Source organism: Zootoca vivipara, chromosome 1 (genome assembly GCF_963506605.1).
Source record: "Zootoca vivipara chromosome 1, rZooViv1.1, whole genome shotgun sequence".
In the NCBI taxonomy this organism is placed as follows: Eukaryota; Metazoa; Chordata; class Lepidosauria; order Squamata; family Lacertidae; genus Zootoca; species Zootoca vivipara.
The window spans coordinates 5438122-5462658 of NC_083276.1; the positions used below are offsets into that span (position 1 = coordinate 5438122).

Consider the following 24537-nt stretch of genomic DNA (forward strand, 5'->3'; position numbering starts at 1 on the left):
AACTTAGCGAGAAAAGGATGGTTACAACAATGGTTGCCTCAATCCAAAAGATCCCACCTCAGGTAACTCTGAGGAGACTGTCAGCAGGCAGAGATCACTATGAGGGACTTTGGCAGTGAGCAAGTGAAAAAGATAGTACTGCTTGATATAAAGGAAGTGTTTTCTGGTACCTAAAAGACTAACAAATGGACTGTGGTGTAAGCTTTTGAGGACTCAAGGCCATTTCATCCGATACAGAGGTGCAAGATTTCACTTCAAGATTTGCCAAGATATGGCAAAGTAGGCCCAAGAACACAAAAAAGACCCCAAAAAGGGGGGAACTTCCAGAGGGGTAGAAGTGTTAATCTGTGCAGGAAAAGCAAAGTCTGTATCCAATTTATTATGGTGTAAGCTTTGGGACATGGGTGGCGTAGTGGGTTAAACCATTGAGCCTAGGGCAGGCACCCCCAAACTTCGGCCCTCCAGATGTTTTGGACTACAATTCCCATCATCCCCGACCACTGGTCCTGTTAGCTAGGACCGCAGTTTGGGGATGCCTGGCCCAGGGCTTGCCGATCAGAAGGTCGGCGGTTTGAATCCGCACGATGGGGTGAGCTCCCGTTGCTGGGTCCCAGCTCCTGCCAATCTAGCAGTTCAAAAGCACATCAAAGTGCAAGTAGATAAATAGGTACCGCTCCGACGGAAGGTAAATGGTGTTTCCGTGTGCTGCTCTGGTTCGCCAGTAGCGGCCTAGTCCTGCTGGCCACATGACCTGGAAGCTGTACACCGGCTCCCTCGGCCAATAATGCGAGATGAGCGCCGCAACCCCAGAGTCGGTCACGACTCAACCTAATGGTCAGGGGTCCCTTTACCTTTACCTTAGGGAAACAAGAGTCAGCTGCACGAAAGCTTGCTCCAGGAGGATGGGTGGAGAAAACACACACACACAAATACTGATAAATTACACGTTTTAATGAACTACTAAGTGTGAAATAAAACATTACATTGAGTTTGGCAGAGAACCCTGGAAGTGCAGTTTCAGGTTCCAATAGGTTTTAGAATGCTTTAAATGACAAGAATGGTTGAAAGTGCAGGCCCTTGTAATGACTGTACATATAAATAAACATTATCACTGGGGTATCATCTTAAGTTGGGGAAGCAGAAGCGGCTGATAGCTTGTCTACTGCTCCAGAATTGGACCTTGCTGGCTTGCTTGCATCACAGTCCAACCTCAGGAGAAGGGAGGGAGGGAGTGAGGGAGTGCCGCAATGCAAACAAGACCCGTGTCTCAGGCAGACTCCTACTTCTCAGTGGAAAAGGCCCTTTTCATCAAGGGCGGTGGGGTTTTCCCAACATCAAACATCATTTCCAATGGAGGATTATTGAGGCAACACCAGTCGGGGATGCGGCCTGTCTGGTTGTAGTATTCTTTCGACACAGAACGACTCCCCAGGATGTCTTGGAGGGCTCCAAAGATGGCTCCTGTAACACGGAACAGAAAGCAGGAATTAAAGACTCTTGGGACAAGAAATATTTGTTCCATTGGGCTTCATTCAAACCTCTGGATCGATCTTGGTATGGACTCGGGGCTGGAGTTGTAGTTGTAGTTGTTATTTGAATTTATATGCCGCCCTATACCCGGAGGTCTCATTTTAAAAGGGTACAGGATGTTGATCAGGTCAACCAAAGGCCTGGTGAAAAAGGAACGTTTTTGCCTGGCGCCTAAAGGTGTATAATGAAGGTGCCAGGCAGACTTCCCTGTGGAGAACATTCCACAGATGGGGGGCCACTGCAGAGGAGGCCCTGTTCTCAAGTTGTGAGCCCCTCAAGGAATCCCAAAGTTAATTCACAGATGTCTCAGACTTACCTCCTAACCAGGCCACGCAGTTGGGCTTGGCTGGTGGCGTGTGCACCCGGAAGGTCTTGGATGCCAGCGTCTCCTTATACTTGGGCTTCTCCACCAGGTGCCTTATCTCTGCCATTAATCTGTGCAGGAATCCAGGCAACATGGCGGTGCCGCCAATCACCAGCAAGTTCTCAGCCAGCTGCTTCCTGGTGTCTATTGGGCACTGGTGGAAAAAGGGAAGACAGAAAATGATTCACTTGGGCCACGGGCTCAACAAGGGCTGGTGTGGAGCTTGCAGGACTGCCACACTGTCTCTCTGTGTGTAGCGATATACTGATCTGCGGGGGGAAAGGGAAGTGGGCCGCAGATGGCAGGGAGAGGAGCAGATCAACCAGAGGATGGGCAGCCATTATGACGGAAACTGTATGGCTGCCAAGAGGTTCATTGTAGCTTTGCTAAGGAAGCTTATCTTCTGCTCCGGGACAGAAGGGCCAGCTAGTTTGCAGGGGGAGTGCGCGCTGTTTCGGGGGGGGGGGGGAGGAGATTCATCACTGGCGGAGTTGGAAGAACCAAGAGAAGCAAAGTGCCAACCGTAATACCTCAACCAGCGAATCCAGGATCAAAGTAGCCACCGATTTTTCTTCGTTGTCCTGCTCAAAGAGTATTTCGACAACAGAATCCCTATTGGATAAAAGCAAATGGAGGTTTTGAGTAATCCAGACTTAGAAGAAGGGACCAGGAGACGGCAAACAACGGCTCCCAGCTGCCGAACCGAAGGGACAAAATTGGCATTAGGACACCCCCACGGGGCAAAGTTTGTCGCTCCTTCTGTTTGGCTATGTGGGTTTACAAGGCTGCCAGCTGAGCTGTCAGGGATGAGAGTGTTTTGGATAGCGGCCTCCACGTTTGCCCAGGAAGTCAAAAGTGAGCGGCATTTCTCTCTCTCTCTCTCTCTCTCTCTCTCTCTCTCTCTCTCTCATACTACTAGAACACAGGATAAAACTGAATATTGTAAGATGCAGAACACACAAAATAAAGTCCTGCGCATAGTTAGAATTATGAAATTTCCTTCCCCAAGAGGTAATGATGGCTACAAACTTGGATGGCTTTAAAAGAGGATTACAGAAATGTGATCCTAAGGCAGGCTTCCTTAGGTGTTTTGAGACTACAATTCCCTTTTTGACAGAATTATTCCTATTAGGACTATTAAATGATATAAAAGCAAGAGATAGATCTTTAGTGATGCATGCGACAGTAGCCAGCAGACTACTCATCGCAAAGAATTGGGAAAGTGATAAAATACCAAATAAGGAGGAGTGGATTATGAAATTGAAAGCCTATCAAAATTTAACAATAAAAGCGGGAAAGGTGAAAGGTTTGAAAGAAGAAAAATTAGAAAAGGATTGGAAAATGTTTAAACAATATTTAAGGAAACAGGTAGAAAAAGCCAACCTCCTGGCAGAAATATAAAAGGCCCAAAATTAAAGATGGAAAAAATAGGAAAAAGTATGCAGAACGACAGAGATATATACAAACCAGAGTCATGGAAGTGACTGGAAGTCATACGAGGTGAAGGGGTGGGGTGGGGTGTGAGGTGGTGGTAGCTTTTTATTATTTGTATGTTATTATCTGTTTATATTTTTTTACGCTTGTTTTGTCCTTAATCAGTTGCATATTTCTGTTATGTTAATTTTTTTGATATTTATTATATGATTTCAAACAAGACTATTTTATGATTTAAAGAGGATTAATATATGATTTGCAATTATGATTTATAATTTACAGTTTTTATATATGAATTATAATTTATAGTTTTCATATTTTATAGTTTTTTTATATGATTTATGTATGTTTTTATTCTTTTCAATCTTCTGTTTGTTTGTATGTACATTAATAAAAATATTTATAAAAAAAGACTACAATTCCCACCACCCCTGACCACTGGGTCCTGCTAGCTAGGGATCATGGGAGTTGTAGGCCAAAAACATCTGGAGGGCCGAGGTTGAGGCTATCAATGGCTACTAGCCACAAGGGCGTCGTTCCACCTCCCCTGTTGTAGGCAGGGTGCCTGTGAAGACCAGCTGCTGGGGAGTCCTAAGTGAGGAAACAGCCCTGTTAAAGGCAGGTCCTGCTTGCGAGTTTCCCAGAGGCACCTGGTTGGTCAATGGGAGACAAGAGTGCTGGACTAGAGAGGCCTCTGGCTTGACCCAGCAGCCAAACTCCTCTTACGTCCGTGTTTAACACAGGTGCCACCTGAAACGCTTGCGTGAAAGGTGAAAGTTATTTAAACTACTTATTTATTGCATGTATATACCGCCTCCCATCTTCCTCGAGGTAGTGTACATGGTTCTCCTCCTCCTCCTCCCCATTTCATCATCACAACAACCCTGCGAGGTAGGTCAGACTCGGAGATGGCGACTGGCCCAAGGTCACCCAGGGAGCTTCATGGCTGGCTGGGGATTTGAACTGTGGTCTCTCAAAGTCCTGGTCCAACACTCTAACCTAGGCATCCCCAAACATCGGCCCTCCAGACGTTTTGGACTACAATTCCCATCATCCCTGATCACTGGCCCTGTTAGCTAGGGATCATGGGAGTTGTAGGCCAAAACATCTGGAGGGCCACAGTTTGGGGATGCCTGCTCTAACCAATACCCCACACTGCTGCAATGGATGGGCGACTTCTTTTTTATTTAATTTTAAAAATAAATTTTCAGATTTTGAAATTACAAATAATTGTCAAACAAGAAGAAGAAGAAGAAGAAGAAGAAGAAGAAGAAGAAGAAGAAGAAGAGAGGGAATTCCATAAATTTCGATGGACTTCCTTCTTCCCCCTTTTGGGTCCTTAGGTTAACTTTTTCCCCTCCTTCTCTATTCATCCAATTCTGTTAAAATCACCATTCTGTTAAATCACCATTAAAACCACAGTCCAACATTCAGCCATAAGTATCATTCCAATCCTGCTAATAATTTCAATTGTTTGCAAGGATTTTTAAGATAAATTATATATTTTCCCTTTTCCTTATTAACATTTTGGTCTTTCTGATTCCTAATTCTGCTGGTCATTTTTGCCATTTCAGCATAGTCCATCAGCTTAATCTGTGATGGAGGGGCAACTTCAGTCCTGCTTTCACCTTGCAAAACCCCGCCGTGTTTCTCACCTGATGGCTCCGTTCACGTGCAAAATCTTCTCTCCGTCCAACGGGTAGTCCACATCTGGAGGTGGAGTGGGGCGCTGCAATACAAGAGAGAGGCTGTCATAAGGCGAAAAGCGAAAGAGAAGGAAATCAAGTTCATTCTTACTGAAAGGGGGAATTATCAGCTCCTTCCTCACATACCTCAGCACTGCCGTCGAGGTTGAATTTCGCCGCCTGGATTTTCAGCCCCCGCTGGAGGTCGCTCACAAAACAGGTGCGAACTTTAGAGACGAGCAGAAATGGTTTCAGAACTGTTCTCAGCCTAACAATTTATACAGTCTTTTTAATGGGCATAGGGACGGGAAGTTGCCTACTCTTGAAATGTCGCTATAGGCCCAGGTGCCCTCACTATCACAACATGCCTTCCATCAGCTTCGATGGGTGACCCAGCTGCGCTCCTATCTAGAGTGGGATAGCTTAACTTCTGTTATCTATGCTCTGTATCCTCTAGGTTGGATTACTGCAATGCATTATATGTGGGGCAGCCCCTGAAGACTGTTCAGAAAATTCAGCTGGTGCAGAATTCAGCAGTCAGGTTACTCACTGGAGCAGACCGGTTTGAGCAAATTACACTGATCAGGGTAGATAAAAATCAATGGTTTTTTAAAAAAACAAATGTTAAAAAAATCAGATTTTTTAAATTTAAATTTGATTTTTTTTATTTAAACTGGATTTTTTAAAATTTAAATTGGATTTTTAAAATAAAATGCTTTTGGAGGAAAAATCTTTCTGAAGATAGTTTTCTATTTAAGTTACATTGTAGTCCAAAGGCTATTCATCAGGAAATAAGGATTTGCTTTAAGTTTTTCATGTGTGCTAAAACTTAGTAAGGTTTTTTTTTTAAAAAAAAAAAAATCATTTAACCACATCAGTTAACAAACATGGATACATATGCTATAATGTTATTGTTTTAGTTAAATAGATTGTTTAAATGGTTATTAAGGAAATGGTTATTTTTCTCCTTCCCATAAAGTACAGCAGAAAAGTTGTCCAAATATAAAGAGTTAACTTATTAAACCTCACAATAATATCATAATTATCTGTCAATGTATTTCTAATACATTTCAAATCAGTAATTGTTGATATAACTGTAAAAACTACTCTGAAAATTTATGATTCCAAAAATGAAACCTTCATCTGGTTGTAAATATTAAGATTACACCAGCAAGAATGAGTCTTTCTGTAAAAAAAAAAAATTAAATTAAGTCTTACTGACTAGTGATTTAAATCGTGATGTAAATCAATTTGATTTAAATCAAATCAAATCCACCCTGACACTGATCTTGGCCCAAATCAGGCATCCCCAAACTTTGGCCCTCCAGATGTTTTGGACTACAATTCCCATCATCCCTGACCACTGGTCCTGTTAGCTAGGGATCATGGGAGTTGTAGGCCAAAACATCTGGAGGGCCGCAGTTTGGGGATGCCTGGCCCAAATGCACTGGCTGTCAATTTGTTTCTAGGCCCAGTTCAAAGTGCTGGTATCGACCGATAAAGCCTTAAGTGCCTCTGGACCGCAATATCTCAAGGACCACCTCTTTCCATATGAACCGACCTGGGACCAGTCATAATCATCGGAGGTCCTGCTTTGTGTGTCGGCTCCACAAGAAGAAGAGTTTGGATTTGATATCCCGCTTTATCACTACCCTAAGGAGTCTCAAAGCGGCCTAACATTCTCCTTTCCCTTCCTCCCCCACAACAAACACTCTGTGAGGTGAGTGAGGCTGAGAAACTTCAAAGAAGTGTGACTAGCCCAAGGTCACCCAGCAGCTGCATGTGGAGGAGCGGAGACGTGAACCCGGTTCCCCAGATTACGAGTCTACCGCTCTTAACCACTACGCCACACTGGCAAGAGGTCTGGAGGGCGGCAACACAACCTGCAATGGATCCCTGCTTGTGGAATGGTCCCCTCAGGGAAGTTCACCTGGCATCTTCATTCCATATATTTAGGCACCAGGCTTAAAACCTTCCTCTGTAACCAGGTCTTTGGCTGATTAAACAATTTGTGACCTTTTTAAAATGTTGTTGTGGGAGGGGAGGGCTATTGGTTTCCTTTCGATTCTAATTTTGTGTTCTCGTTTTGTATTTTTATGCTGTAAACAGCCCTGTCATCTTTGGCTGAAGGGTGGCATTCAAATTCCATAAAATAAATAAAAAGATGAAGACTGCGAAAAGCAGTTTACAAATCCCTGCCCTGGTGCAACGATCCATTCTGGTTTCGGGAGATCCTGTGTATGGGTGGGACTCCCCCATTTGCACAGGATCCCAGTGCAGGAAGTTAAATTGCATTTGCATCTTGCCTTTTAAGGAATGGTTTGCTCCCTCCACTGAAATGGAAGGTGGAAATTGACTTGCAAAGTTTACAAATCTGGGCTCCCTTTCCTGGGAATAAGTGCCACTGAACTCAACCTTTCTTCCATCTATTTCATAGCTCTAAAGATGGCAATTTCTGGATGAAAGGAAAGCGAAGATTTGTATGAAGACAGTCATTTTACCTTTGATGTCTTCTACGATGTCTTCTGGAACAGAACCTAAAATACAGGAATTAATCATTATTATTATTATTAATTATTATTATTATACCACACCCTTTTTCCTTACAGGAACTCAAGGCGGCTTACAGATAAAATAGATTTAGCTCAAACAGCATCAACAGAACTGTAAGCACCCAAAGATAGAATGTACTGTGTGGAACTTTGCACCTCACCCTGCAGACACCTGATAACCCCCCCCCCCAATTATGCAGCAGAGCAGGGAATATTGTCGCTGAATATTGTGCTCAGGCCCAACTTGAGGCTTCCCAGAGGCAGCCATTGTGAGAAAAGAATGCAGGATTAGATGAGCCTTTGGCAGGCATCCCCAAACTGCGGCCCTCCAGATGTTTTGGCCTACAACTCCCATGATCCCTAGCTAACAGGACCAGTGGTCAGGAATGATGGGAAATGTAGTCCAAAACATCTGGAGGGCTGAAGTTTGGGGATGCCTGGCCTTTGGTCTGATCCAGCAGAAGGGCTCTTATGTTTTCAACCAACATGCTCATGGTTGGAAACCAACAGATTCAGTAATGCATGTGGACAGGGCCGTCTTAAGCGCCCCGGCGCCGTATGCCTCCGGCGCCCCCCCGCCCCGTTTCCCGGCGCGGTGGGCGGGTGCAGCGCGGCTGCCACAGGCGCTGCTACGCGGCGGGCAGGCAGGCACAGCGCGGTTGCCGTGGGCACAGCTGCGCGGTGGACCGACCGCCCAGCGGGCAGGCGCAGCTCGCGGCGCCCACCTGGCGGGCTGGCGCCGTGGTGCCCTGCGCCACCCAGTCTGGCTGTAGGGCCGGCCCTGCATGTGGATCACTGCTTCTTAGGGGCAATAAGAATTCATGAACCGTTTCTGACACTCCCTTTTCTAACTTTAAAGGGGTTTGCTTTCTACTTTTCTTTTAGTAACAATAATCGGGTGGGAGGTGGAAAATGAGCAAGGTCCCAGCTAAAGAAGAATGGCAACTTAAGCTGATGGAATACGCACAACTTGCAGACTTAACATATAGACTAAGAGAACAAGAAGAACGTACATTTAAAGAAGATCGGAAAACGTTTACTGTATATGTGGAAAATAATTGTGTACAGTACAGATGAAAACGCTGGCAGCATTATGATTAATTCAATGGTGTTATTTTTGATGGACATAATAATGGAAAACTGATTGGTATAGCTTTTGTAAAATATGCAGGGATTTTAGATATGCAATCTGAACCACAGAAAGAGAAGGGAAGTCATTGATATTTCAAGTATGCAAAATGCTTACCTGAAATTGTAAAACAGAAAATTTAATTTAAAAAAAATTATTTAAAAAAATCGAAGGGGAGAGGGGATTTAACCCATTCTCCTCTGAACAGTTCCAATAAGCAACACCCGCCTCTCATTAATTGTACTAATAATTACCCAGCACCGAGGGAAGGCTCTGTCCTTTGGTGGTTCCTGTATCCACAGTGCTTTGATCCAGCAGCTGGTACTCCAGTTCTCTAAAAGATTGCAAAAAAGGTGATTTTGCAAAAAATAGCATTCAAGCAACACGATGCATACGCACAACAAGCCATTTCCAACTTTCTGCTCCTAGTATTTATGAGACGCAGAGTGGCTCACAGCCAGCAAGTGTTAACTATTCCACAAAGGCCTGCAAGGCAACTGGAGGATGCTCACACGATTCAGATGTCATGTTTGGAGGACTGGTGGAAAATCTTTCTCCTTAAGAGAAGTGGAAAAAAAAGCTAATGCTATTCTAGGCTGCATCAACAGAAGTCTAGTGTCCAGATCAAGGGAAGTAATAGTACTGCTCTGTTCTGCCTTGGTCAGACCACACCTGGAATACTGTGTCCAGTTCTGGGCACCACAATTTAAGAAGGATGTTGAATGGAAGATTGTGGCCTTTCCTTCTTTGGAGGTTTTTAAGTAGGGGTTGGCTAACTATCTGTCATGGATGCTTTTGTTCAGATTACAGCATTGCAGGGGGTTGGACTAGATGACCCATAGGGCCCCCTTCTAACTCTATGAAAATCTTTGCTATCAACTTACTTGTGAATGGCTTTTCCTCCCAATGGTAGTGCCCCCCAGCAGTTCAGAACTGGAATTCCTTCATAGATCTGCAAGCAGCTAAGGATGTTTCATGAACAGTATTTATGATAAACCAGGTACAAGAACCACGCTTCTTTCTAACAGCTGCTTCCTTCTCCATATAATCAACTGTCAAGTCAAACGGACTGAAGAGGCAAGACGACAAACCTATATTGTTTGGCTCCAAATACCCCAGCCCTGAGGTCTCTGAAAGCTCGAAGAATGTTTTTTGGAGGGCGAGAGGCAGTCCAGTGACACGCTATCTTTTTGTATTCACGATATGGAAAGAGGGAGAATGTGAGACAGAAAGGAATGGAATTGTGATGAAAGCATGTTGCAGAAGCAAGTGTGACCTCATACCGTGTTTCTCCAAAAATAAGACACTGTCTTATATTTCTTTTTCCTCAAAAAAAAAACACGGTGGCTTATTTTCAGTGGATGTCTTATTTTTTTTATTAAGTATGGTACAGTTCAACCTGCAAGGTTAAACTGCCTATCACTATGGCTTATTTTCGGGGTATGGCTTATTTTCGGAGAAACACGGTAGGGCCAGCATGGGGAATAATCAAGCGTCTTCCGAAAGTTTGGCAAAGACAAACAGGCCTCCCCACCCAACCTGCCAATGTTGTAGTTGAGTAGGTTGACTGTGGGACTTAAACACTGTCTTGATTAATGTTTTCCTCCTGAAGTAGTCACACCGGAGGGTAAAAAAAAAGATACGGGGAGCACCATACTTTCTGTATAGCCACAATCCAAGACCATAGCAGAATTGATCCCAAGGGTCAGGAGAGACATCAGGTGGCCTGGGGCAAAGAGCACCGAAGGAACCTGGAAGGAACACAGAGGTGACAAGCTGAACACATTGCAAGAAAATTTAGAAGGTCTGGAAGCATCAAGCACCTGCCTTTCTGAGGCAACTGGTAGCTATGGGCCTATAAAACTCTAGAAATTTCTATAGTACCATGCTTTACCATCTTGAGCTCTCATATTCATATAACCATCATGCAGTGAGGCAGGCTACTGCTCGTTCTTTTAGATGTATTTGAGAGAGAGAGCTAAGTCCCATCAGCATGGTACATTTAAAGCAGCACCACTTTAGACAGCTATGGCTTCCCCCAAAGAATCCTGGGAGCTGTAGTTTTCTATGGGAGCTGGGAGTTGTTAGGAGACCCCCATTTCCCTCACAGAGCTACAATTCCCAGAATTCCCTGGGAAGAGTGATTGTTAAATCCCATAGAAAACTACAGCTCCCAGGATTCTTTGGGGGAAGCCGCCAACATGTTTAAAGTGGTAGGACCCTGGGTTGGACATATAGTGCAGATGGGACCTCAAGAGTGTTTGTAGCCTGGGGTGCCTAGGACAACAGGTTGGAGAAAGCTGCCCTTGTGATAACAGAGCTGGGCTTTTTGACTGGTGGCGCCTCCTAGCCAAAATATGAGTGGCCCCCCATCAGTATTGGCATTCCGCCGGCTCTTGGAAGACACAGCTGTTTAGACAAGCATTCCCCAGACAGATCTCTTGACCTGAAGATCCTGTTTTAACCACCGTGCTGTTTCAATGGGCTTGCTGCATATTTTAACTATGGATATTCATTTTAATGTTTCGATCGAATTGTGTCTCTTGATTATGTAGATGGTTTTATATTTATAAACAATCATAATTCAGCACTTGCTCTGCAGGTGCAAGGGCTCTGATATACACACAAATCTCCCCCTTGCTCATTAGAGCTTCCTCTTTCCTTTGACTAACTCTGTGAACACCTGTCTGCCCTGCTTATTCAGGTCGGTATGGAAAACTTTGCAAGCGAGGATGCTCCATAAGCCCCACTGGGGCAGATAAGGGGCTCTAGGCTGCACCACCCAGCAGGTTCATGTTGAAACTGTAAAGGCAGGTCTCCAGCACCTGGCCGTCCTGCTAAGCTCCATTTTTAAGGGGATTGCTTTGCGGGTGCTGCCATGGAAGCATTAAAACAAGCTGAACTGAGATCCAGGCTTTGGCCATTGTTATACAGCAGCTACTGAAAAGCCCAGGTGAGCTCGGCAGCTGCTTTCCCCACAAGCAACCCAAGAAACCTAGACAAGTAGACAGGCAGCTGCAGCAGACGTCTGGAATGTATTACCTCAAAATATTTGAACAAAACCCTTGTAAGCGTCTCTCTGAAATGGGAAGGGCACAGTACAGACTCCACAATCACAACACGGCGGTCTCGGGGGTTTACCAGTAAGTGCCTGAAAAGTGAATGGATGAGACCAGAAAGCAGAATCAACAGCTGGTACCTCTTCTTGTAAAATAAATCAGCCCCGGTCAAGACTTGGGTGATTTCCACAGTCACTCAACGTAAGCTGCAATCCATTGTTAAAGCTGTATGGGATTCAATCCCTTCAAACACAGTGGGACTTGCTTCATTGCAGACGGACTGCACAGCTAATTAACAAACCAACGGGAGCCAGAAATAATGTTGTACAGATGGGACTGGGATGGGAGGGTGGGCAGAGTCACATGTTGGGACGCTGCCTCTTGGCACAGAAAAATATGAGGAAGGAGACCCCGCCTTCCCTTACTTACAGGCCGGAAAACAGATTATGTTGCTCTTTAAAGTTGCTATGGCCTTTCTGAGACAGGACACTTTTCCTCATTGTATATGAAGAGCTTAATTCCAAAAGGGGCTTAAGTCAATTTTGACAAAAAAAAATTTTTGGCCTGTAGATGTTGCCGTGAGTCCTACCAATACAAAATAAAAAATCTTGTATAAATTGTGGGCCTAAGTCACAGTGTTAGCAAGCCTTGAAAATTGTGTTTGCATTCAAATAATAATATCATCATCAACAACAATTTATTATTTATACCCCACCCATCTGACTGGGTTTCCCCAGCCACTCTGGGCAGCTCCCTTGTTGTTGTTGTTGTTGTTTAGTCGTTTAGTTGTGTCCGACTCTTCCTGACCCCATGGACCAGAGCACGCCAGGCACTCCTGTCTTCCACTGCCTCACACAGTTTGGTCAAACTCATGTTCGTAGCTTTGAGAACACTGGCGGCTCCCAGCAGAATATAAAAAACACAATAAAACGTCAGTCATTAAAAACTTCCCTAAACAGGGCTGCCTTCAGATGTCTTCTAAAAGTCAGGTAGTTGTTTATTTCCTTGACATCTGATGGGAGGGTGTTCCACAGGGAGGGCACCACCACCAAGAAGACCCTCTGCCTGGTTCCCTGTAGCTTTGCTTCTCACAGTGAGGGAACTGCCAGAAGGCCCTCGGACAACTCAGTGTCCAGGTTGAATGATGGGGGTGGAGACGCTCCTTCAGGTATACTGGGCCGAGGCCATTTAGGGCTTTAAAGGTCAGCACCAACACTTTGAATTGTGCTTGGAAACACACTGGGAGCCCTAGCCAGAAATAGTTTTCTTCCAAATGGAATGTTGGTCAAAACTGACGTTAAGCCCCTTTTGGAATTAAGCTCTTCATATGGCATGGGAGAAGAAGCGGAGCAGCTTTGGCTTGGGGGCCTAATACCAGTAAGACTGTACACTGGTCCCAATATAGCTTGCAAGGCAGTTAGCCCTACCCAAATCATCCCCACCTGCCTCGCACCTGATATCATATGCAGTAATGCAAAGATGTGGCCACGAAGGAACAACCAGGACTTCCAAATGAGCTCCTGAACGCTAGTTTACTAGCAGGGCTTGCTTAGTGATAGACTCTGTTAGTGAGCCCCATTTGGATTAGTTGCACTATGGAGTTTCCCACTAGAAACTCCCTAGCGCTGTTGAGGTGGTTTGCTGCCTGCAGGAGTCTGTTATTTTGTCTTCAGGCACATTTTGGGTTTACGTTGCATTGCAGATGGACATTTTTCTTCTAGAATCACTGTAGTTGTGATGTCAGGTGACTGACAGGTGACCGGTGGTTCCAATATTATCCAGTTCCCAATTCCCAATACAAGGTTCCAGCCCATCCTGACTTAGCCTAACGTACAAGCCAAAGCACAGAATTCCTGTGTCTTAGGCTACGTATGATTCAAAGAGTGCTGCAGGTCAGAATGTCCTATGTACTGCAAAAACACAGGCACCTGCTGGTCTTTGAGGCAGCGAGGATGCCTCTTACCTGTTTAACAGGTAACAGACAAGCTGAGCTCAACGCTAAGAGCAGCCACCTCCAAAGTCTGGGAGCCTCCTCACAGACGCAACACCAAATTATGTACAATTCAAATGTGGATGTAGACTTTATAATGCTTGATACAAACATTATGGTACTGTATTGCAACAGGATACCTAAGCCAGTGGTTCCCAACAGGTGGTCCGGGGACCCCCAGGGGTCCGCGAGCTATGCCAGAGGGGTCCGCAAGATGCTATTAGAATAAAAAATATATTAAATTAAATTTCGTATGATAACAGATTTTTTGTTTTGGCCGCTTCCTGCATGAGCAGAGTCTAGCGAAAAACTAGAATTAGATAGAGGCAGTAGTTCTGCTGTATGCAGAAAGGTGGCGCTTTACAAACACTACTGTTTTGCAAAGAGGCAGCACGCGCATTCTACCGTGTTTCCCCCTTTTTAAGACACCGTCTTATTACTTTTTTTTCTCAAAAAACCACAGGGTGGCTTATTTTTGGTGGGATGTCTTACTGGTATTTTTATTACGAGTCTGAGGGAAGGGAGGTGTGCAGCCCTCTCTCCCCGGCCCTGGGATGTTCGCGAAGGGCTGCTCTCTCTCTCCTCCAAGGTGGGGACTCACTTAATAGCAATCTGCTACACTGGAGCTTCTTAAATCTAAACCAGTATAATGGAATCTATCTGTGTGATACAGTCCTAGCAGTAGCCTATACCTAAAGCAAGTAAGGATCTCTACCAGCCAGCTGCCCAAGACTGCAAGACTGTCTGAAGTTCCAACAACATAGCACTTTGCAGTGCTATCACTGATAGCAAAGAAGCTACCTGCTGAGAACAAAGAAGCCAGCTAAGCAGCAATTAAGATTGCTGACTTGGTAAATGGTAGCAATTGAGAAGCAATTGAGCCAGCGAGGTGAGGAAGCACGTGTTGTTAGGACCGGCAGTTTAACTTTTGTGTAGAGCAGCGTTTAGCAGCTCCGTTTAGCAGCTCGCAAACAGCGAAGGAAAAAGTCCTTAATAAATAAAAAAAAGTCCCCAAGGCAAGGACTGCGATCCAAACTACTTACAAATCCTTAAAGGGGCAGCTCCACAGACAACCAAGCAGCATAAGGTAGAAAGAAAACTGCAGCAGGCTTTTTAAAAGGCTGCCTTATGCCTTCGGTAAAAGCAAGGAGACAACAATCAGACACGGGAGATTCCCGTTAAGAGGAAATCAACGTGCATTGAATGGAAAGGTGGGGGGAAGCGAGAGGTGGGCTGTGTGTGTGTGTGTGTGTGTGTGTGTGTGTGTGTGTGTGAGAGAGAGAGAGAGAGAGAGAGAGAGAGAGAGACCCAGGGGGGGGAGAGAGAGACAGACGCGCGCACGGAGGTCTCTCCCTAAAAGGGAAAACAGCCTTTGCATTCTTCAATCGCCCCTCTTTTCTTCCTCGTGCCTTCATCTCCTCCCCACCCCACTTTTCTCCCCTTCACCAAGTAGAGCTTACACAGCTTGGCTAAAAAAATATTTTTGGATCCTTTTATTTAAAAAAATGCTCTCAGAAACGGGAAAGGGAAATCACGAGGCTTTGGCAGCCAGCAGCTACGGCTGTTCGGTGCATTTTTACAAGCTTTTAAAGGAAATACGTGTCTGTGGAACGACAGCAAAATGGGGAGAGATTTTTAGGGGGGGGGAGTTGGCTGGCGGGAGGGGGGTTATTGCTAGTGGGTGAAGGGTCTATCAGTATGTCTTATTTTCGGGGTATGGCTTGTATCGCGCAATTGCTTAGAAATCCTGCTATGGCTTATATTATGCCTACGTCTTAAAAAGGGGGAAAGACGGTACTAACGCTCACCTCCCCAAGATGCTTTGCGCACGTCGGCTTCATTTGTGCACTACTGCGCAGGTACCCTGTCTTCTCCATTCCCCTCCCTCCTCCCTGGCGCGCGCTGCCTCTTTGCAAAACAGTAGTGTTTGTAAACAAAGCGTTGGACTACGCAAGGACTACAAGAAACTTGGAGATAAGGCAATGAAAAAGATACCTTCCATTTGCAACCACATATCGGTGTGAACAAGCATTTTCTTCCATGTGTTTCATGAAAAACAAATATAGGAATCGGCTTGACATGCAGTCGGATTTCAGAGTGAAAGTTTCAAGTTTGTAACCTAATATTTCAGAAATAATGGACTCAAAGGACAGATTTAACTCATCTCATTAAGAACTGAAAATTAAAACTAACTGTATACTGATGGAGTACTCTGTTGTAACCGTAAAAAACGTATAAATATAAAATATAAAAAGACTCTTAATTTGGCTCTCACTTTTTAATTTTAGGATTAGGAATTAATGGGGGTCCTTGTCACAATAGCGGCTCGATGAGGGGTCCTCGAGAAAATTTTGTTGGGAACCCCTGACCTAAGCAATCAATTTCCTAGTCAATCGCTTATTAGAGGAAAAATTATTACAGCGGCATCTCCTACCTGAAGTATAACATGTGGATGAACTCCTTCAGGTACGAATATAACTCTTCTGTATTGATGTTGTATTGAACAACTTTGACAGGCTGTGAAAGAAGTCCATTTGAAACATTTTTGACATCATCATCACCACACACACTGAATTAGCTTAAAAAATAACAACAGGTTTCTTTCTCGGTAGTTGTAATCTAGTGGGAACCTAGTGAACTTTTTCCTGTGCAAGACCCCTATGCAAGCAGCCCAATACTGGTCTAGCTAATAGAGGTCCTCCTCCTCAGTCTCTCTCTCATCTCCTAGTCCAGTCTGCCTTGCTTAGGGTAAGATGCCATCCAATGTCACCACTGCCACCCAACAACTGGTGTTTAGCTAGGAGGATTATTCGCAAGACCCCAGAGAGCTTAAACACATCTTTCAACCCCTTGTACTTATAGTTACACCAGTTTAAGGGCACATGACTTGTCATCCTATCCTATTAGGAGGTTTCAGCAACTTACACAGAAATGCAGCATCACTTATCCTAGTAATTAAGGTAAAGAGCCCCTGACCATCAGGTCCAGTCGTGTCCGACTCTGGGGTTGCGGCGCTCATCTCGCTGTATAGGCCGAGGGAGCCGACGTTTGTCCGCAGACAGCTTCCGGGTCATGTGGCCAGCATGACAAAGCTGCTTCTGGCGAACCAGAGCAGCGCACAGAAACGCCGTTTACCTTCCCGCCGGAGCGGTCCCTATTTATCTACTTGCACTTTGATATGCTTTCGAACTGCTAGGTGGGCAGGAGCTGGGACCGAGCAACAGGAGCTCACCCCGTTGCAGGGATTCGAACCACCGACCTTCTGATCAGCAAGTCCTGGGCTCTGTGGTTTAACCCACTGCGCCACCTGGGTCCCTATCCTAGTAATTATACTCATATAAATTTGTAGAACACAGGATTTATTTGTAAACCAACAGAAGATGAAAAATAAGGCCCAGTCATTTTTAATGTTTTATTTATTGTAGATGGATGCTGTCGGGATGTTTTTGGTTACTGAACTCAAGCAACCAAAACAACTAAATCTTGCTTCCCTGTCTCCCCCTGCCTCCAATTCCTTCCCGGCGTTGAACTTCAGATTATAATCTTCTCAGGACACAACAACAATAATACTAAAGAAAAATTAACTTTAACATTATAGAAGTTCCCACACATAAAGCACCTTAAATGGATTTGCTTTTAATAAACAGCAAATGTTAGCCATTGAAACAAACAAACAAACCTTTGAAATGCCAGGTTTCTTTATTTCGCTAGGGATAACACATCTTGGCCCTGTTTCGCCTGCAAAGCCGCACCTGGAATTTTAAGATTGTATAGTAAACGTTGTGTTTTTCTATGAATATGCCAACCTATCCCAAACAACTTTGTCTGGATTGGCAGAAGAAAATGCTTTTAGCCAGCAACCCACAGTGTCTTTGGTAAAGGCAGCAGCATTGGGGTCTTTTTAATTTCGGAGAAAAGGCAAGTGAGAAGCAGCATGATATAAGTTCATAAAATCACAGTATGGCGTTTTGGAGAGAGAGCGTGTGAACATACATACATGCATCAATTTATTTGTTGTTGTTTTAATAATAGTAATAATTAAAATAATGTTGCTGTTGTTTTAATAATAATAATTGAATTTATATACTGCCCTATACCTGGAGGTCTCAGGATAATAATAATAATAATAGAATTTACCGGTATATACCGCCCTATACCCGGAGGTATCAGGGCAGTTCACAGAATACAATCAAAATATAAAACCACAAAATACATAATTGAAATAAAAGCAACAACCTAATAACCTCCCCTTTATTTATTGCCCAGAAGCCACTTTTTGATTCGCTTTTTTAAAAGCGGCCTAGAAATAAACCAAAACTAAACCAAAACTAAATTTCCAAGTCTGCAACATCCCTCCTTTTTGCGAAAGGCAAAAATATAACGTCGCCTTGCAAAAGGAGAGACGTCGATACACCACGTAATTTTGTGTTTATATCTTGTATTTTTATGCTGTGATCCACCCTGAGATCTATGGAGGAAGAGCGGCATACAATTATTATTGCTAATTATTACTATTATTATTATTAACGATATAACAATAAAAATTAAGCGAGAGGGGGTGGGGGAGGGTCGGCGACGCCCAGAGGAAGCAGGAGGCGGGGGGGGTAGGTGGGAGGGGGATAAATCGAGGGACGCCTCTCACTTGGTGAAGGCCGCGCCCAGGTCGATCACCACCGCGGTCTTCTCGCCGCCGCTCCCGAGGCCCTCGTAAAGCGGCATCGCGGCGGCTGCCCTCCGGGACGACGACGAGGAACAGGAGGAGGCAAAACCCCAAGTAATGCTAGTTTGAGAAAAGGGGAGGGGGCTTTCTTCAGCGGGTGGCGCGCCGAGCCGAATGGCTGGTGGGGCGGGGACCTTCCGGCGCAGCAGGCGCATTTCAGCGTGCCCAACATGCCGCCTGATCCCGGGGATTATTTATGACGCCCTCATTTCTTTCCGCACGTCTTCTCCTTAACTCCACAGTTATTGTTGTTTTTTGTCTAAAGAGCCATAAGCGCCCCTAGGTTCTCCTCGCCGCCCCTAGGTTCGGCAGGCAATGCGGGAAACACCCCACCGCCGTCGCTGGGCGAAGGGTTGAGGCTGGCGGCGGAACGGGGAGAGTAAAGGGGGCGCAGTCTAACGAAGTGGAAGCCACATTTCCGGGTGTCGTTGGGATGCTCGATAAGAAATCTTCCGCGTTTGTGGAAGACAGTCTTATTCGGCTACGAGTGATCGCCAAAGAGAAAGAAGAGGGATGCTCGATAAGAAATATTCCACTTAGGTCTTCAAGGGTGGTGGTGCATTCACACGAGCTAGGGGGGCTGCCGTTTTGAAATCGCTTCCACAAGGATGAAGAGTGGGCATGAAATATACTTTAAATGATAAATGATTGACATCCCTGAGCTCCAGATATTTGCATGCATGCACACGGGCACAAAGGCGTCTTGACGTGTTTTAGGGATAGGTAAAGGTAAAGGGACCCCTGACCATTAGATCCAGTCGTGACCGACTCTGGGGTTGCGCGCTCATCTCGCATTATTGGCCGAGGGAGCCGGCGTATAGCTTCCAGGTCATGTGGCCAGCATGACAAAGCCGCTTCTGGCAAACCAGAGCAGCACACGGAAACGCCGTTTACCTTCCCGCTATAGCGGTTCCTATTTATCTACTTGCATTTTGACGTGCTTTCGAACTGCTAGGTTGGCAGGAGCTGGGACCAAGCAACGGGAGCTCACCCCGTCACAGGGATTCGAACCGCCGACCTTCTGATCAGCAAGCCCTAGGCTCAGTGGTTTAACCCACTGCGCCACCTGGGTCCCAGTTTTAGGGATACTAACTCCATAAATCCTTTGTCAAATCCTGCATCTTTTGCGTTGAACCTCAGACTTCCCACCCTTCCACTCTCCCCCCTCCTATATATATATAAAACAATTATAAACAATTATATAAAAATTATCTCTTGAGTTCTAGTATTGGAGAGAGGGAGAAAAATGCCTCGTCCACTCCCTCCAGAAAAACGCATTATTTTATATACCTTTGTCATGTCTCCTCTTTCTTGCCTTTTCTCTAAGCCAAAAAGTCCCAAATGATGATAGTTTTCCTCATAGGGCAGTTGTTCCATCCCTTTAGTCATCTTTTGTTCTTTGAACCGTCCTGAGACCTCCGGGTATAGGGTGGTATATAATCATCATCATCATCATCATCATTTTAAATTTTTTTTTTAAAGGGCGCATAATATGGTGGGCATCCGGGGGAAAATGACTTTGGCAACCACCTGCCACTGACCGCCAGGTGCTTTGACTATATGTTTTTTGGCATGATCCCTTGAACGTAATCCCTGCATAAGTTACGGACTCCCTGTGCCTTTTCACACAGCACATAGTTAAACTAGGCAATCTGCTACCTCCGGGGGATTTGACAAATGCAGGGAAGAAAAGGCTATCGGTGGTTACTACTTGCCATTTTGGCCATGTGCATCCTACATACAAGCTTCAGTATCAGTAGAGGAAATAAATGTAGTAGTTGCTGGGAAACAATGCATGAGGAATATTGCACTCACGTCCCCCTTGTGAGCTTTCCAAGAGGGATCTGGCTGCCCCTCTGTGGGAAAGGAGATGCTGAACAAGATGGACCAGTTTTGGGCACCATAGTTCTGGGCACCACAGTTCAAGAAGGATACTGACGAGCTGGAACGTGTCCAGAGGAGGGCAACCAAAATGGTCAAAGGCCTGGAAACGATGCCTTATGAGGAACGGCTTAGGGAGCTGGGTATGTTTAGCCAGGAGAAGAGAAGGTTAAGGGGTGATATGATAGCCATGTTCAAATATATGAAAGGATGTCATATGGAGGAGGGAGAAAGATTATTTTCTGCTGCTCCAGTGAGGCAGACATGGAGCAATGGATTCAAACTTCAAGAAAGACGATTCCACCTAAACATTAGGAAGAACTTCCTGACAGTAAGAGCTGTTCGTCAGTGGAATTTGCTGCCAAGGAGTGTGGTGGAGTCTCCTTCTTTGGAGGTCTTTAAGCAGAGGCTTGACAGGCATATGTCAAGAATGCTTTGATGGTGTTTCCTGCTTGGCAGGGGGTTGGACTGGATGGCCCTTGTGGTCTCTTCCAACTCTATGATTCTATGATTCAGTTTTGATCTCATCCCACAGCAGGGCTCTCCTTATGCACCATCTGATAATAGTTTCCTTTTGCATTAATTAATAGGCTGACCTCTTGGGGTGCCCTTGAGAACATCTCCTTGGGTTGGCTTTCCTTCTCCCTCCGTTCCGCTTGCTTATTTTTCTCATTGCTGTGCTTGTCTAATTTTGCAACTCGCTATGTAGGACAGGGAGAGGAAGGAAATAGCTCGGTACTGCAGGGAACCGACAGATGGTGGTTTAAATTTAAGTTGAGATGCTACCATGTGGTGTGACTTTTTCAATGGGTTCCCTCCACCCCCGAGATTTATTCTCTTTACTTCAGAGCACTTATTTGTTCCATTGATTTATGCACACTCTTAACAGACTCTCCAACAAACCCTGGTTAGCCCTGGAAGGCGCAAGGGTCTTTCTCTTCCAGGCTTCATTCCCAGAATTGCAACTTCCTCGTGTGACCTTGGGTAGTTCAGTGAGAGCGACTGGGTATTTCTTTTTACTCAGCAATTCTGCTTCCCAGGTTGTAACTGCTGACTTGATTCACACAAGTAAAATAGTTTCTACTTCCATCAGCACCGGAGAGATCAGGAGCGGAGCTGGGCTCTGTTCTTTTTGTGGTCAAACAAAAATGGAAATCTCAAGAACACCCACCTGCCATGCCACAAGGGGGTGGCCTGGGCAGAGCAGGTATAAATTGGCTTCTGCTTTGCTGCTCGTGATGTTCTTGTGGAAATCATTAAGAGAGAAAATCCAGGTGAGCTAAAGGAAAATTACATGCATATTGTTATGGAAGGATGGCGAAGGGCGAAAAGTTGGGTGAGGGCTGTAGCTTAAGTTTACCAGATTTTTTTCCAGTGAATCTGGGACACTTTGCAACTTCCTACTAAATAGATGGATTTTGCCAGGGAACTGATTTGTAAATCCGGGGACTGTCCCCAGGAAATGGGGACGTCTGGTAACCTTACTGTAGCTCACTGCAAGGAGGCATAAATTTCTGTTCTGACCTGTATTCATCACAATCAGCACAGTTTTCCGTTCTGCTGCAGTTTGGTTTCCATCAAATACTGCAGGCTTCCTCAGATGTTTTTGGCCTACAACTCCCATGATCCCTAGCTAGCAGGACCAGTGGTCGGGGATGATGGGAATTGTAGTCTCAAAACATCTGGAGGGCTGAAATACTGTGTTATATGTATTGCTACAGGTGGCGCTGTGGGTTAAACCACTGAGCCTAGGGCTTGCTGATCAGAAGGTCGGCGGTTCGAATCCCTGTGACGGGGTGAGCTCCCGTTGCTCGGTCCCAGCTCCTGCCAACCTAGCAGTTCAAAAGCACGTCAAAATGCAAGTAGATAAATAGGAACCGCTACAGCGGGAAGGTAAACGGCGTTTCCGTGTGCTGCTCTGGTTTGCCAGAAGCGGCTTTGTCATGCTGGCCACATGACCTGAAAGCTATACGCTGGCTCCCTCGGCCAATAATGCGAGATGAGCGCGCAACCCCAGAGTCGGTCACGACTGGACCTAATGGTCAGGGGTCCCTTTACCTTTACCTAAAGTTAAGTTATGCAGGTTACACAACTATTTATGTAACCAATGTAACTTACATTCATTACAATGTAATGGAAACTTCTAAACAATGTAAAAGAAAGTAATTGCATATATTCTGCACACTTAAATGGCTCAGGGTTGCAATACCTCAAGGACCAATTCTCCCTGTATAAACTGACCCAGATCTTGTGACCATCATCTGAGGCTCTTCTTCTACAGCCTTTTAAATGTGTGTTTGTGTGTGGGGGGGAGGGAGTTATTTTGTTTTTCTTTTGTTTTAACTATTTATTTTTAGCCCCTGTCATGTATTTTTACCTTATGAACCACTCTGAGATCTTCGGATGCAGGGCGGTATGTTGTTGTTTAGTCATTTAGTCGTGCCCGACTCTTCGTGACCCCATGGACCATAGCACGCCAGGCACTCCTGTCTTGCACTGCCTCCCGCAGTTTGGTCAAACTCATGTTCGTAGCTTCGAGAACACTGTCCAACCATCTCGTCCTCTGTCGTCCCCTTCTCCTAGTGCCCTCCATCTTTCCCAACATCAGGGTCTTTTCCAAGGATTCTTCTCTTCTCATGAGGTGGCCAAAGTATTGGAGCCTCAGCTTCACGATCTGTCCTTCCAGGGAGCACTCAGGGCTGATTTCCTTAAGAATGGATAGGTTTGATCTTCTAGGATCCCCTTCATGGATCAATGCCTTGTCGTGGCGAAGGGGCTTGAATAACTCAGAGAAGCTATGAGCTATGCCATGCAGGGCCACCCAAGATGGACAGGTCATAGTGGAGAGTTTTGACTAAACGTGATCCACCTGGAGAAGGAACTGGCAAGCCACTCCAGTATCCCTGCCAAGAAAACTCCATGGACAAAGACAACATGCAGGGCGGTATATAAATGTAATAAATATAACAACAGCAGCAACAACAATTTGGTTTAAAAAACAATGATCTGAGTGAAAACCAATCACATTCACTTATTGAATTCTGTTCCTGACCACAGACGAACATGCAAACTGCTGCCGTTCCTGCTTCCTTTTCTCTCAGAATAATCCAGTGGTCCTTGCTCACTGGTAGAGCACATTCTTTGCACTGAGAAACTCTCAAGCTTGATCTCTCGGCAAGCGCACCTGGATGGAGGCTGCACACCTGTAATTCACCGTGGGATGCATCAAATCCAGAAGGAAGCCATTGTTTCTGTTATTGTGGTTGTTGATTTGTCCACCCAGCGTCCTTCACCTGCGCTCTGCTCCCCCTTTAGATGCTGAACTTGGCACCTTCTACATGCCGAGCAGGTGCCCTACCTCTGAGCTATATGGACCCTCCCCTTTGCCACCCAAAAAGCGTTTTTGCTTTTTTAAAAAGTCTTGCTATTTATGATTCCACTGGACAAACCTGCTCGCACGAGGACCACCCTCTCATCCCCGCCCCCCTCCAACTCCTATAAGCAGAGCACTTGTCTGCGGCTGGTGGGCGGGTCGAAGGAGGGCCCCCATGGGTGGGTGGGAGTCTTGCTACTACCGCCTGGCCCAATCCCTGAGCCAGGGAGGAGGAGTGGTTGATGAATATGAACAGCAGCCTCTTTCTTCCTTCCCCTCCCTCTTCTCCTTTCCTCCTCCCAGAGTCTCTCCTGGCCATGAAGGCAGCAGCAGAGCAGCTGAGAGGAGGATGCTGAGGACCAGCCCAGAGAGCTCTTCTTCCTGAAGATGCTGCCTAGCTGAAAGGATGGCGGGCGCTCAGGTAAGGCAGGGCTGATACAGAGCCTGGCCTGTTTCCTGGCAACGAGGGAGGGGAAGTCTAGGGGTCCAAGGGAGGCCGAGAACTTGTCTGCAGAGAGACTTCTCCCAAGTCACTTTGGCCAGTTGCAGCTAAAGATCCCTAGACAAGGAGGGATGCCCGCACTACCCTGGGCTTTTTCAGGGCTGGGGGTGCAAGGAGGCCTTGGTGGGAGGATGCGAAGGGTCCCCCCCCCTTGCAAGCCTTGCATTCCACAAGAACAGCAGCGAAGATTGCTGCTGAGAGCTTCTTTGTGTACTGCTTCAGCAAATGGAGGCTTTCTGCCTCTGCCTGCCTTTTGTTTGGGGATTTGCTCCCCCCCATCTCTCCACCTCTCCCCCCCCCTTTCCTCCCAAGTTTCTT

The 24537-nt window shown here is 45.6% G+C and overlaps 2 protein-coding genes across 2 annotated transcripts in view; one reads left to right on the forward strand and one right to left on the reverse strand.

Annotated features, from left to right (window-relative positions):
• Positions 1 to 913: 913 nt before the first annotated feature.
• ACTR10 (actin related protein 10) lies at positions 914 to 18555 on the reverse strand. The gene is made up of 13 exons (XM_035103360.2): positions 18386 to 18555; positions 17423 to 17495; positions 16178 to 16260; positions 11737 to 11845; positions 10338 to 10445; positions 9579 to 9646; positions 8949 to 9028; positions 7515 to 7550; positions 5161 to 5240; positions 4984 to 5057; positions 2425 to 2506; positions 1847 to 2048; positions 914 to 1461 (listed from the first exon to the last, which is right to left on the reverse strand). The coding sequence occupies exons 1-13, from the start codon at positions 18460 to 18462 to the stop codon at positions 1280 to 1282; spliced, it is 1254 nt and encodes a 417-aa protein (XP_034959251.1). The 5' UTR covers positions 18463 to 18555; the 3' UTR covers positions 914 to 1279.
• Positions 18556 to 24028: 5473 nt separating this feature from the next.
• Positions 24029 to 24537, forward strand: part of ARMH4 (armadillo like helical domain containing 4) — a 43342-nt gene continuing 42833 nt past the window's right edge. Inside the window, exon 1 of the mRNA XM_035103176.2 lies at positions 24029 to 24138. Within this exon, the coding sequence (XP_034959067.2) occupies positions 24124 to 24138 (15 nt within the window). The 5' untranslated portion in view covers positions 24029 to 24123. The remainder of the gene's footprint in view (positions 24139 to 24537) is intronic.

Coding starts and splice junctions, on each gene's coding strand:
- ACTR10 (XM_035103360.2), bottom strand. CDS start 18,462: ATGCCGCTTTACGAGGGCCTCGGGAGCGGCGGCGAGAAGACCGCGGTG. Junction 9,029..9,578: donor GGAGGAAAAGCCATTCACAA/GTAAGTTGATAG, acceptor GCAATCTTTTAG/AGAACTGGAGTACCAGCTGC. Junction 5,058..5,160: donor ACCTCGACGGCAGTGCTGAG/GTATGTGAGGAA, acceptor CTTGTATTGCAG/CGCCCCACTCCACCTCCAGA.